At 41.7% G+C, this 14,580-nt stretch overlaps 1 protein-coding gene across 1 annotated transcript in view; it reads left to right on the top strand.

Annotated features, from left to right (window-relative positions):
- Positions 1–13,708, top strand: part of ARPP21 (cAMP regulated phosphoprotein 21) — a 149,628-nt gene extending 135,920 nt beyond the window's left edge. The window contains 2 exon segments of the mRNA XM_042780057.1: positions 11,591–11,742; positions 12,880–13,708. Coding sequence (XP_042635991.1) covers positions 11,591–11,742; positions 12,880–13,137 — 410 coding nt within the window. The 3' untranslated portion in view covers positions 13,138–13,708.
- Positions 13,709–14,580: the final 872 nt, after the last annotated feature.

Here is a 14,580-nt window from a genome sequence, read left to right on the forward strand (position 1 = left end):
TAAAATAAATGTGTATTGGAAAGGAAATAAGTGAATAAAGTGTCGTGTAATTACATGCCATTAGGTTCTCAGCAAGAACAGGTTTGCTTTCAGCATCAAGCCACTTACTAGTAACAAGTTCTTCTTAAAGCTGTCTCTATAATTAGAAAATCCTTTGTATAGGGAAATACAGGAATGGATCCAGATTTTAAACTGAAGAAAAACATTTCTCCAGCTCTGAGTTTCCTGTATTTGTATCCATTCAAGCTATTTTTGATGCCTGTTTATATACATTTCTTGTCAAATAAGAGCTCTCTCGGGTTCTCCAATTGTTGGCAAAAAGTAAACTGAATGCAATAATTTATCTTTGAACTGTTCAACTGTGCCCTTTTTCATGTTCTTGTTAATAATGCCAGGACTCCCAGGAGCTCTCTCATGCAATTTTATCATATAAGCTTTTTGTTTGACCTTACCTGCTGTTCCCCTGGAACATAAGGGGGGCAAAAAAAGCCAAAATTCTAACATGCCTTAATTAAAATTTTAGTCTCAGAAGAAGTTACAGTATGTGATTTCATTAGGTGTATAATTTAAGCATTTAATCATGCCTCTTACTTGTCTGGGCCTTTGTAGTCAGTAATGAAGTCACTAAGTTTTAAACCAACTCTGCTCAGGTGTGGAAAAGTAACTGAGGGGTGGATATGCATCTTTAAGTGATTTATAAATTAAGTTTACCCAGGATTTTGGACATTTGCCCTAAAGGTAATTGCTTGGATGATGAAGGAAAAGGCACTAAATAAATGTTCAGCACCCTTTGCAAAAAACATTTTTTCACCCATGGAACACCGAGCGTGCATACAAATGTTTTTTAAAAAGATAATTCTACTCCTCATTTTCAGGTTGGAACTTAGCATCATAGAAAAAGTGAAAGAATGGGTAAAAGGTAATGGATATTTCTTTGACATATAATAAGTGCTAAATCTTACACTGCGATATGTGGGGTTACTTCCATCATTTCTCATTGCCATAATTTAAATCACCCCAACAGGAGGCTTTCTCCCTCCCAGGTGAACTCATTTGTTTTATGCAGTGTCTATTCTCAAGGAAAAATCTGTGAAAAGCAGTCTATCTTGGCTTTTGTAAAAATGTACCTTATTTTAGTTTATACAGGAAAAGCAGAGTTAAAAAGTATATTTTTGAGGGTCTGATCCTGCATATCTTTTGGACCAGGAGGGTTTGCTTTACTAGGGAAGCTGTGTTATTGTCCTAACTTTTTTTTCCCCATTTTGTTAGCAGTGCCCCAAGTTGGTCGCATTGTCTTGTGTAGCACATAAAACTATCCAGGTTTCAGATGCTCTATGCTTTGAGTTCTTCCAGCCATTGGGGTTGCAAAACAAGTAAAACCAAGGTTTCATAGAGCTTTTTGAGGAAGAATGAAGCAAGAGGACAAGGAAGGGCAGTTCACCTGGGTAGATCCTGTTCTAGCACTCTAGAGGAACTTGCCACATTGGCAAGTTTATAACCTCAGCTCTGCAGAGAATTATTCGAGTCACTATCATTGTAATCACTTTAGGAATACATTTGCTGCTTTATGTGTTTCCAGTGAATGTAGCTGGAGTGCCATTAGCTAAAAATTGTTTTGATCTCGCACAACTTGAAAGAATCGATGCCATTAGTTTAAAATTTTTGAAAACAAATCTAACGTAATAACTCATGGTTTTCCCTGCAAGCTGTACTGCTGGAGCAGGATGTGCTTTTACCTGAAATGAAAAAAGCTAAACTGTGGGTCACCTGTGTTAAAAAGCTTCTCTTGTTTTCGGAGGGTCTTAACTTGCTGAGTGCTGTGGGCGAAATGAGTCTGTGTGCTGATGTGATTTTTGATGTACTGTTTTATATGCTGCCTCATACCTTCATATTTGATCTGTTGTTTCTTAACTCTTCCTTATTTCAGGCATAGGTATTCTTGTTTGTTTTTTCCCCCTTTATAAGTGTGTGAAAACTAAATAATTGCATGGTCTTGTGTTTTGAGGGGAAAGGGAATTTTAGCATTCATCTGTCATGTACCTATCTTTCCAGCTCACATGATGTCCATTTCACACCCAAAAATTATCTGTCATGTCTTCAAGTAGAATATAAAGCTCTAATGTCTTACTAGATCAAGACATTTTAATGTGTATTGCAGAGAGAAAGCAGACACAGTAGAAACGGATAGATCAACTGCAGCAGATTTGCTTTGCAGTGTGCTTTGGATTTTAGATCCAAGCTTGAATTATAAAATTATTTACAAAGTTATTTGAATTCCAGCTGCACAAGATGCAGTTTAAATCTCCAGATTCAGACAGAAAATAACACCAGGAGGGAGATATTAATGTGTCCTCTGTGGGAGTTTTCCAAACTGCAGACACTTTGGGGTGAGACTAAAATCAAAATTAGCTTAAATTTATAGATTAATTTTACATACCATTAGAGTTTATTCTATCATTTTCAGTGAAACTTGCCAGATAATGGTCAACTGCATAACAAAAAATTAACCTCAAACCTTTTCCTTGAGTGATTGGACACCCAATTCTAACATATCACATCTGGACATGAGAATCCAGCAAGAACTCAGAGCCTTGGAGCAGCACTCCTCTAGAGGAAGCAGTACATAGGGAGGGTGTTACATGTCCACGTAGGAGGTGAAACACCTGGTTGCAGTCCATTTCTTGAGAATCTCACACAAAGTCAGGAGGGACTGATGGACCTTGGAACAAGAAGAGCTTTGTTCTGGTTGCCAAAAACACAAGCCTCAAATTCCTGCTCTCACTTGTGCTCAGAATGGATCTCGCTCATTATGTGGCTCCCACAACTTGGCCAACTGTCCTATGCAAGGTTCCATAATTAGACTGGCGTTCCTCCTGTTTTACAGATAAATACAGATGTTTTACCTTTAGGGCTTGTTTGAAAATCCAAAGGTTCTTTGGGGCTGAGGGGCATGGTTTGGTGGTGTATGTGGCACTGTTAGAGCAATGGGTGGACTTGATGATTTTAGAGGTATTTTCCACCCTAAGCAATTCTGTGATTCCATTCTGTGATTCCATTCTGTGATTCTTAGATGGTATTTGATCTTGCTGAACAGCTTGCTTCGGTATTTTGACTCCTTCCAGTTTTGCAAATACTTTGGGATGGACCAGCTCAGAGCTTTTGGTAAAAACAAAACTTGTCAAAAACTTTACCAGATATACTGATGTGTCTGTGAGTGAAGTTTAGTTCTACAAGGACATTTTTTCTTCTCTGATTATAACTTAATCATGGGCATTGTAAATTTGTTATTATAAAATAAAACTACATCCATCCACTTTAATACTTTGCCCATAGCTTATTTCAAATACTAAATGAAAACGTAGCCTAGTAGAGTTGTGGGAATAAATACCAACCATATTCTTCTACTGAGCACTACTCCTGCTACAGCAAAGTAAACTAAATTAGGCCGAAAACATCCCTTAAAATATCCACTGTACACAGGTGAACTCTGCTTGCGAAATGAACTGGGTGGCATTGCCAACATGTAATTAAAGGGAGGAGTGACTGGGGAGAAGATCCTGTTTCATATGCAAAATATTAGTTCTTTTCCTTGAGAGACAGGAAAAGTGTTAAGAACTAACTGGCTAGCATTTTCCTAAGTGTTTCATACCTGGAATATGTAATTTAATGGTCTGACTAATAGTGAACAATAAGCATATTTTAATAATTTTTATTATCAGAACTACTTCTTAAACTGATTAATATCTTCCAACAAGATGTCCATCCTCATTTTAAAGGTTTTAACTGATTTAAACGTCCTTCCACGAGTTGCCTTCAGTAAATTGCCTCCTTGTTAATTAAAGTGTCTCTTTAAACTTTGTATTTTACTTCTAATATGAAAAATTCTAGGTTTATCTTCCAGACATATAATTTTATTATACCCTTTTCTGGTCTGTTCAAGAACTATTGTTATGGTTTAACCCCAGCCAACAACTCAACCCCATGGAGCTGCTTACTCTCCCCAGCTGCACAGAGAAGAGAATCAGAAAATGAAAAATGAGCAAACTCATGGGTTGAGATAAACAGTTTAATAGAGAAACCAAAAGCCATGTGTGCAAGCAAAGTAAAACAAAAAATCCATTCACCATTTCATGGGCAGACAGATGTTCAGCCACCCCCAGGAAAGCAGAGCTCCTTTACACTTAAGAATTACTCAGGAAGAAAAATGCCCACTCTGAGCATTCCCCACTACCTCCTTGCCTCAGCTTTATGTGCTAAGCATGTTGTCATATGGTATGGGATATTCCTTTGTTCACCTGTGTCTCCTCTCAAATTCTTTGCTCACTCCCAGCGTCCCTGTGACAGTATGAGAAGCAGGAAGTGCTGAGTAAGTGCTGCTCAGCAGTAACTTCCCTGAATTATCAATACTGTTTTCAGCACCAATTCAAAACTTAATCCCATACTAGCTACTAGAAAGGAATTTAATTCTACCCTGGCCAAAACCAGCACAACTATCTATTTGCAGATACCTCATCTTCTGAAAAATTTGAGCAGAGTGAGCTCATTAAGTCTTTTCAGAAAGAGGTGTGCTTCCTGACTTTGGATCATGTTTTTAGCTTGCTTCTCAGCTCTTACCAGTTTTGGGGAGTGTTCTGCAAATGTAAGCACCTTCTGTGTGCAGAATTTGGTGTTAAAATGTTTTCAAGGGCTTCAAAAGGTCCACACCAAGAGTTGGTGCTTGTTTTCCTTGGCTTTTCCATGTGAGCTTAAATTCAATCTCTCCACAGTGCTCCTGGACGTTGCTGCTGGAGTTGAGCTGGTCTATACTGGAGGAGGGAGAAGAAAGGAAAAGGAGGGTGGCATAGGGCACCAGAAAGGCGCTGCAGTAGTTGCAGAGCAGGCAGGAGCGTAACCAGATTTTGTGCAGCATTCCACCCAGCCCAGTTACCCAGTTACCTCTGCTTGAGGTTTCCCTTTTCACTTTGTTTTGGACTTTGCTTGCCTAAGCCACTGCAGTGTGTTGCTGAGGTACCTGAATTTTAGGTGACACTATGCTGAGTAAAGCATAAAGGGAGCACACAAGCTCTCAAATCATGGTACATCAGAAGCACTATGAGTTTATGTGTTTGCATTGCATGGGCTTGGGTGCAAGGACTCTGTTCAAGTGGAAAGTGTACAAAAAGTTTATATACAAAAAGTACATAAAGTTTGCAGTTCAGGGACTCTTGCCTGCACTTGTCAGACACCCTTTGCCCACAGAGCTCATGCACATGTTCCAAACATTGGTAACACATGCTTGAAATCTAAACTGAGCAATGTAACAGTCCCTTCCAACATGAATGTGCCATTCCTGAAGGCTGTATGCTGAGGCCAGGGGAGCAGCAAACATGCACTAATTGCAACTCTGGGTGACGTTACTGGCAGAAAATGTAAAACTGCTGCATTTTGTCTTTTGAGCGGCATAGCCTCATTAGGAAATTGAAACATTTGTGGGTCTCTCATGCAGTCTTTCTCCTCTGGGATGTTTAAGTTAGATGACTTTTATCATGGTGAGGCAGGCTGTAAAGGTTCAGAGAATTACCTTGATTATATGATGGCCTCTTCCATTTCAGCTGGTATCCAAGCTCATCTTTCCTCTGAGGTATTCATTGAAATTCTGTGCACAATTTGTTCCCCTGGTTGTTTAACAATGTCACTCATGTTTGCCCTGATTTAAAAAATCCGACTTTGTAGCTAGTATGTAGATAACATAAAGGATGATATAATTGCAGTAAAGAGGCCCTGGAGCTTGCAGTAATAGGATGGTTCCTCTGATGTGTACTGCCATTAGAAAATAACCCACGTATGTATGTTCTCAGGGGACAGTAAAGAGGCTTTTAAGGATTATTCTTCATGTAGTGTGAATGCTAATGAGCAAAAGAGCAAGTACAAAGAAAACTATAGCTGCATAAATATGTTGCCACTTCCTGTTCTCATTTTCATTACACCTGTGTAGCTCAAAAACATCCACCTCTGCCCAGTAGTGCCTGGTTTATTATGCACTGCAGTCAGTTTTCAAGACTTTTGAGAATACAGTGTTATTTCCACGCCACTGAAAAGTAAATAGCATGTGAAAACCATGGTATAGTGTAAGACTGTGTGTATACAAATTAGGTAATTTTGGTGGAATGGTACTCTCTCATAGTCTGTGCCTGAGGAAAAATTTTAAAAATTTAAAAAAGGATATAGTTTCACAAACAGTGCTAAAGGTTGATAATAGTCTCAATTCTCCCATGTCCATTCTTTTTTCTGGCCAGAGTGCAGAAACATACAAAGATATCGACATCCAGTAAGCACTGGAGGACTTGTTTCAAATATTACATGGAGAATTTGGGCTGCAGTGATAGAAAATTCAGAGCATCTGGTTTCTGATCTTAGCAACTTCTTGTCCAAATGGATTGCCACTTACAGTCCCAAATGTTCTACTTTCATCTGTGCTGAAACAGAAGCCATTTAGCAGAGCAGGTATTGGCACTTTTTTTTTGTCACAGCATTTTTCTTCTTACTTAAAAAGCTTGTTGTAGATAAAAAAAAATTAATTCACTTTTTAATATTCTGTACCTCCTCTATAATGTTGGAATATATTTTTGTCATGTTTTTATGTTAATAGAACAGACAAACCTGCATCTTTCTTCATGTATTTAACATAAAGGGTCAGGCTTTGCTATCAGGTAAAATGAAGTGGCTTTATTGAGATCCAGAACCTTGAAGATGCTGGATTTTGACTTAGTCTGTACTGGGTTCTACAGCATGGTCTAGCATCCACAGCTGATTATCTTAAAAAAAATAATTAATATTAAATAAGGCAGGGATGACACCCAGCATCTTTGCAAAGATACACACAGGCCAGTAAACTTCTTAAATATTCCCATTTCTACTTACAAGTCAGAGCATTAAATATTCTGGACAAAGAAGTGACTTATTTTCCCTTAAAGCCTAAGAGGATTCAGGATACAACCTATTTGCTCCCATCTAATCAAACTGGAAGTACAGTAAATTCATGAATACAAGCCTCACTGAGTATAAGCCGCATCGCCGGGTGTTGGCAAACATTCTGGTTTTTGTCCATAAATAAGCCGCACCCGAGTATAAGCCGCTCTGTCGTTCGCAGCGAGGACCCATGTGCAACAAAGTTGCCAATTAGTAACAGAGCCATGGCAGGGCGGGGTTTACTGGCTCGGCTCGGGCCATGAGGGCTCGGGGCTGCCAACAGGGCTGGGTGGCCCAGCTCGGCGCTGCCGCTCAGCGGGGATACTCGGGGCTGGCCGCCGCCACTGCTGGGCTCAGTCACCCCGGCCCGGCGCTGCCCCACAGCAGCAGGGGTGGCACAGAGCCCGCCAGCACCTGCGGTGACAATGGGAGGCGGGGATGTAGCCTGCCTGCTCCTGCGGCAGCGGCATGCGGGGACGGGAGCCCCCCGAGCCGCGGGGCCAGCAGGAGAGAGCCCCTGCCTCCCCCGAGCCGCGGGGCCAAGCAGGAGAGAGCTGCCCGCCTTCCCCCGAGCCGCGGGGCCAGCAGGAGAGAGCTGCCCACCTTCCCCCGAGCCGCGGGGCCAAGCAGGAGAGAGCTGCCTGCCTTCCCCCGGGCCGTGGGGCCAGCAGGAGAGAGCTGCCCCTGCTTCCCTCGGGCCGTGGGGCTAGCAGGAGGGAGCTGCCCCTGCCTCCCCCGAGCCGCGGGGCCAGCAGGAGAGAGCTGCCCCTGCCTCCCCCGAGCCGCGGGGCCAGCAGGAGGGAGCTGCCCCGCCTTCCCCACCCCCTGTGCTGCCTGCACAGAGCAGCTCCACCCGCCGCGCAACAGAGTATCAATTTGTAACAACCTCATAAATGCAGGGTTTTACTGGCAGGAGCTCGATTTTGCAGTTTGCACTGACTTGGTTTGCACTCCCAGGGTTGAAAATGTCAGAAAATTATTCACATATTGGCCGCACCTGAATATTAGCTGCATTCCCGGTATGGGAGCAAAATTTTGGTCAAAACAGTGCGGCTTGTATTCGTGAAATTACTGTATGTTAGAGTACATGTGAAGTGTTTGTATTGAGGCTTTTCTGTGTGGTTAGAGCATTGCAAAAGGCTTACACAAGGAGTAGGGGAAAGGTCTTATTCTCACTTTCAGGGATGTAGTGGATGTAGTCTGCAGGTTGGGACAGGGGTGAGGGGTGCGCATGTCCTATGGTCAAGAGAAATCGCTAATGTCGTTGAAGAGTGTTAGAATAAGATTGTTAAAATAATAATGCATAGCCCAGTGGACCTCAGCTCTTCAGCCTATCTCCTTTTCATATTTCTGTACCTAAAACCTGGAGTGGTTATGTCAAGTACTAAGCAGTGCTTGCTAGTAGAGAGGAGATTTTCAGGGCTGTTTATGTCTGTGTATGTCATTGGAAATATATGGTCTTTAAGGTCCCTTCCTACCAAACCCATTCTATGACTCTTATGTTTTTGTACTACCCCAGGAGATTATATACGTTTAGTATAAGGGTAGCTACTTCAACTTTTCCATGATTTTTTGTTTCAGTTTGATAGTCATGTCTGCACTGGGTCATAAATCTGTCATATTTGGAGAATATGGAGCACAAAGCTTAGGTGATGAGAGAGCTGTGTATTCAAACACAGCAGGGCATTAGCAGTAGCCTGACAAAAGTAATGTTAATGCAATCATATCTACTAGAGATAACAGAACAGCTGCTTTCTACTTAACCCCACTGGGGTCTGTCTCTGCAGAGCACGTCTGCCACCCTTTGCCAGTGCATTACCATCCAGTTCTCTGAGCCAGTGTGGGATTACATTCTCCAAAAGTGTAACTTGATCCCTGGCTCACTACCCATCTATGGTTCTTTACACATCTAGCACTTTAACAGCCAGAGGTGACAGGAGATGAATTTCGTGTTGCTGCTTCTGCTGCCAGTTGACACCCCTCTACTTAAACTTCCAGTCCTCCTTCCTATCCTTTATACCCTTCCCCGATAATTGGTGTACTGGAGCAGAAGAGGACTTGTAATTTTATTATTGCTGTACAAGCCTTCTGTAAACTCAGTTACAGCAGTTTAGATGTTGGTACTTTTTAGTCATAAGAAGTATGCTGACAGCATCTGGGCATAGGAAAAGAGCAAATCTCATTGTATAATAATCTAGTGAGTTTGGGAGATGTTTAATGCTATATCCCAGCCAAGTTAATCTCTCATGGATTTTTTTTTAAATTTTGCTCAGTTGACTGGAGACATTAATCTCTAGAATGGCATCTTTAATGCCAAATACTTGACCAGAAATCTCAACATTTCCCTGGCATAAAAACAGATTTAGAAGGAAAGCTATCAATTGACAATAGACCAGCAGAAACGGAGACATTTTTTATTTTATTTCTCTTACATAATTTAAAAAATCCAAATTATGGTTTTCCCTTTTTGAAGTATATTGAACCTTTTTGACTAAAATTTTCCCCCAAACCCGGAAGTGCGCCTTATAGTCCGGTGCGCCTTATCTGATGTACAAAGTTCAGAAATTTGCGAACCCGGAAGTGCGAACTGCAAGCTGAGCCGGGACCCACGGGAGCTGCGGCCATGCAGGGGGAGTTGGGAACCGTGGGTGCCGTGGCCGCTGGACAGGGGAAACCGGGAACCGGCGTGGCTGCCGGCCAGCGAGAAGCAGGGGAAGCGGTGCGGCTGCGGGGAAGTGCCAAGAAGCGCCGCGGGAAAGTGCTGAGAAGTGGCAAGAAAGCGCCCTGGGAAAGCGCCAAGAAGCGGAAAAAAAGCGCCGTGGGAAAGCGCTGAAAAGCAACGAGAAAGCGCCGCAGAAAAGCAGAAAAAAAGCGGCGAAAAAGTGCCACGGAAAAGCGGTGAAAAGCCGTGGAAAAGCACCATGGAAAAGCAGCGAAAAAGCTGAAAAGAAGTGCCACGGGAAAGTGCCGAAAAAGCACTGAAAAGTGGTGAGAAAGCACCGCGGGAAAGTGCCAAATAGTGGCGAAAAAGCACCGCGGGAAAGTGGCGATAAAGTACCACGGAAAAGCGGCAAAAAAGTGCCGCGGGAAAGCGCCAAGAAGCAGCGCCACCACCGGCCAGGTGGAAGCTGGGACACAGCGCAGCCGCGTGGTGGGAGCCAGGAGCCATGAGCCGTGCCAGCGGGCACCAGGGGCGGGCGGGAGTGCTGGGGCCTGCTGCATGGGGAGAGCACCTGGGGCTGTGTTTAAAGGCTACACCGATCTTTGAAAAATGTTTGCAAATTGAGCACCTGCCAGTAATTCGTTACTTTGTTGCGCGCCGTGCAGCTCCTCACTGCAAATAAATAGCGCACCTTATAGTCCGGTGCACCTTATATGATCAACAAAGTTGCGAAAGTTGATGACTCCCGGGGGGTGCGCATTATAGTCCGATGCGCCTTATGGTCGTGAAATTACTGTAAATTGAGCAGACATGAAACAATTTTGTCATAGAAAGATGACACAGAGTTGCTCCTTCTGGTAGTTCTTTGTCTGATACACGCTTATTGTAAAAACATCACTACAGAGTTGATAGTGCACTGTGTAACTGCATGTTAAATATATGAGTGCTAAGGAACACAGTGTGTTAAGGAGAAATTATTCATAGATTTATAATGGATATGTCTGGTCACATTTTTCAAGGTCAGGATCCTTCTGCATCTTCCTTTCCTTTCCTGCTTTTTCTGCAAAGTTCTTAATTGCTAAATATCAGCATCACCCAGCTGCCCAGTTCAATCTGTCTAGGCTCATTCCCAGGCAAAATTGCATTGCAATTGCATGAGCAGTTTTTTATTTGTGCTTACCTTCCCATCCACACTGCTGCCTCATTAGTGGCTTGGCTCTTTAGATCATCCAGTCTTTGCCCGTTAGTCCTAGGGGAACCATCCTAGCCGAAAAACGGCAATTTTGTGATGACTTTAAACACAGGAGTTAGTCACAAGTTAAAAGAGAAGCATCAGCTTTTCATCCTTGTGCAGGCACTGGTATGTTAGCAATGTTCCTACCCAGCAATGGGGGGGATAATCCCTAATTGACACACATGAAAATAGTATGGTGCATAATGACCCTTAATATGCTCTAATTACCTTTAAAGCCTTGCAAGTGAGAACCAGTGTGTATAGAGATGTTCTTCTTGATTAAATAAAGGCTTCTCTGTTTATATCATGCTAGGGAGCTGCATTACAAGGAAGGTAAGAGGGTAAGGTAAGAAATGTGACCTGAAATAAATTATCAGGTTAGACCATGAAGGCCAAATGCCGGTGTCCTTTAAGTTATTGGGAGCCAAAAGACAGTAGCACCCTCTGTCTCTTTAGGGCTTTACAGCCCTGTGCTGCAGTCAGACATTCCTCCAGGTGGTCTCTGCCACAGTGTTAAAAAGCGTAACAAAAGCATGCTGCCCACTCAGGTCAGCCTGCCAGGGGTGCCAGCTCATGGCACTTGTTTTTTGCACTTCCATTTTCATTCCTAGTAACATTTCTGCAGGAACAAGTAACTTTTTGACTAATGTGGCTATAAAATGTGGGATCATTTGCTGTACCTTACAACTGTTGTAATTTTGCCTCTACAAGCAACAGGGTATTTGAAGACCTCTTTCTTCTTCCAGGTTACCAGCCTGTCCTGCCAAACCAGCAGCAGGGGTTCCAGGGTCTCATGGGAATGCAGCAACCGCCCCAAAGCCAGAACCTGATGAATAATCAACAGGGAAATCAGGTGCAAGGCATGATGGTTCAGTATCCAGCCATGTCATCTTATCAGGTATTTAGGAACTGTAAGGAAAGACTTTTTTTCTTGGAGAGTGCTTAATTGAATCAAGATTTTGCATCACACAGTGCTCTTACAACTTCATTGGGATAGTGTGTGGCAGGAAGCCTTCTGATGAATACACTTCTAAATCAAATTGGTTTCTTTGCTTCCTGTTTACATGGTCTTAGTATTCCTGATTTTCGTTCTGATTTTGGAATGCTTCAGATGAACTATTTATTACAGCCTGCAGTGAGGGTAATGTCACAAAGAACAAAGGAATTAGACTTCTTCCTGTGAAGAAAATTAATTTTAAAAAATATAAGAACATTGTTCATTTCTTCTCTTTTTTGCCAGTGCAGTACTGTTTCCTGTAATGAAGTTGAGGGCTTTGCCTGATCCAGTTAAAAATTACTCATCTGTGGAGACTCCTGCCAAGGATCTCACCATGTCTTCTATAACAAGCTGTAGCCAGATGGATTATTGTTTATTGGGTTCTGGGGAGTGGGAAGGCAGTGGCTTGATTTTTACCAAGTCCGTAAGTTACCCAGACTTATTTCCCCACCTTTATACCTAGTTTCTATGAGTTATGCCAAGTGCATATGAGAGGTGGCCTGTGCTTACACTTCCTACTGGTCTCTCTGGAAAGTTAAGAAACTAAATGACATCTAATTCATTTTTATAGATTGTGCTGATTGAGCAACCATTCCCCTTTTCCCTCAGCTTCTTTGAAAACACTTCAGCGACACAAATAGAAGTGGAAGAATTGCTTATGTGTAAAATTTTCCCCTTACATCTTCAGAATGACTCTATTGAAAATGTGTTTTAAAGGTTAATGATCAAGTTAAAGGTCTAGGCCTTTTAGATGGCCTAGATATACCAGGGTCAAGTCTTCTGTTTGCACTGATCCCAGGTCATGACAGAGACACTTTCTAAGCCTAAAAGCAGAGGGAATTCTCTTCAAAACCTTTTGTAATCAAAAAATCCTCAGAGATGAGAACAATTCTGAGCAGCAGAAAATAGCACATTTTGGCAGAACATACAGTATACTCAAATTCAGCTAGAATGAATATAGGGATACTGGGAACCTACTTTAACTTACTTAGTAATTGCTATCTTTTTTTCCCTACATCTTTCCGTATTCCTACCTAGGTGCCAATGACCCAGGGTTCTCAAGGATTGCCACAACAATCATATCAACAACCAATCTTGCTACCTAATCAATCAGGTCAAGGAACAATTACAGCCACTGGAATGCCTGTCTACTGTAATGTCATACCTCCTGCCCCACAGAACAACCTCCGGTTGATTGCCCCACACTGTCCCTCCAATAATGTTCCAGTTATTTCTGCCAGCTGCAGGACAAACTGTGCAAGCATCAACAATGCAGGGTGGCAGGTCAAGTACTGACACTGTGGTTTAGATTCATGAGAATAGAGGTGCATTATTTGACAAATAAATCATGGCCTTCAAATGAAGAGGAACACAGGAGAATAATCAGTTGAGGACACGAGTACTGACTATGCTCAAGTGATGTGCTGCTGGAAAAACCTGTAAAAAAGAAAAGTTAAATTAATTTGGAAAAAAAAATGTTTGCTGGTTAATGGTGCATATTTTTGTCATGTCTGCTAGGTATGCCTTTATAGCTTAACTAGTGACATGAATTCATTGAGGTAAGATTTTTTCCTACCACTAAACACCACTGTGTAGATTGTAATATCCCCAATTCAGATTAGTTTTGTACTTTGTGTGAGTTTGTGAAGCTAAAAGTATTTAAAAATATAATAAAACCACATTTTACCAAAGCTGTAATGGAAATGGAAAAAAAAATAAAAAAAGAAAGCTGAAAGAAAATTTATGGATGGAAGGAATAATTTATATACACCATAGAGGTTTTTTATTGATATATATTGTATTGTAGTGCTTAATCACAATAAAGCTATTTGACCTCATGAAGAAAGGTCATGTTTCTACCACTTGATTGGTCTCCTATGTTTCTGGGTGAATTTCCTTTAGTTTCTTCGTTGTCTTTTTTTTTCAGGTGAATGTAATGGGGGAATGGTGCTTAAAGGGCTTAGAGGAGTTTGATGAGAAGGCAACATGGCTGTGTCTCAGCATATGGTTACCATAACAGCTAGGACCACTTTGGAATTGTAGCATAGCCACTCAGGAAGTATTCAGTGACTAACATACCAGTTCACCTTAAACAGAGTTTGCACTTTGCCAATTCCTAGGACCAGGAATGTCATAAACATAATTCATCACTGCTACAACCCTCTACTAAGTCACACCTCTTCAAGAGACCATACAACAGTCGTACATGAGAAGACGTAGTTGTCCCATGATATTCCATCCACTGGATGGAAGATCAGTTAATACTGATGTAGCAACCACACTACCCAGCAATCCTGCTGCATAGAGATGCTCTACCCAATTATTGGTGTTCCAGCTGTAAAACTATTTTGACAAAAGAAGATGATCCAAGAATCAAGTCTGTCATTTTCAAGTGAGGATGAACAATATACTTGGGAGGTTGGCTTTTAAAACACAGTGCTTTGCCAGAAAGTTGTAGAATTTATTTTAGCTCCGATGGTGTTTTATTTATTATTATGCCTATCTTCACTCAAATTCCCATCTTGTTCTGAAAAATTGTTCTTGATTCATAAATGCTGCATGGAGTTCCTCATTTTGCTTCAATGATAACAAAAGTCTGAGTAATTTTTCACTTACACATCATTTTTGATCAATTTTGAGCACCTTTACAATAGTTAAAAATCTAGCACTCCAGAATTATGCATACACATTATGAAAAAAAACCCGAGATCCTTCTGTGTGTAAAATCTGTATGTGACA

This window comes from Catharus ustulatus, chromosome 1 (genome assembly GCF_009819885.2).
Source record: "Catharus ustulatus isolate bCatUst1 chromosome 1, bCatUst1.pri.v2, whole genome shotgun sequence".
In the NCBI taxonomy this organism is placed as follows: Eukaryota; Metazoa; Chordata; class Aves; order Passeriformes; family Turdidae; genus Catharus; species Catharus ustulatus.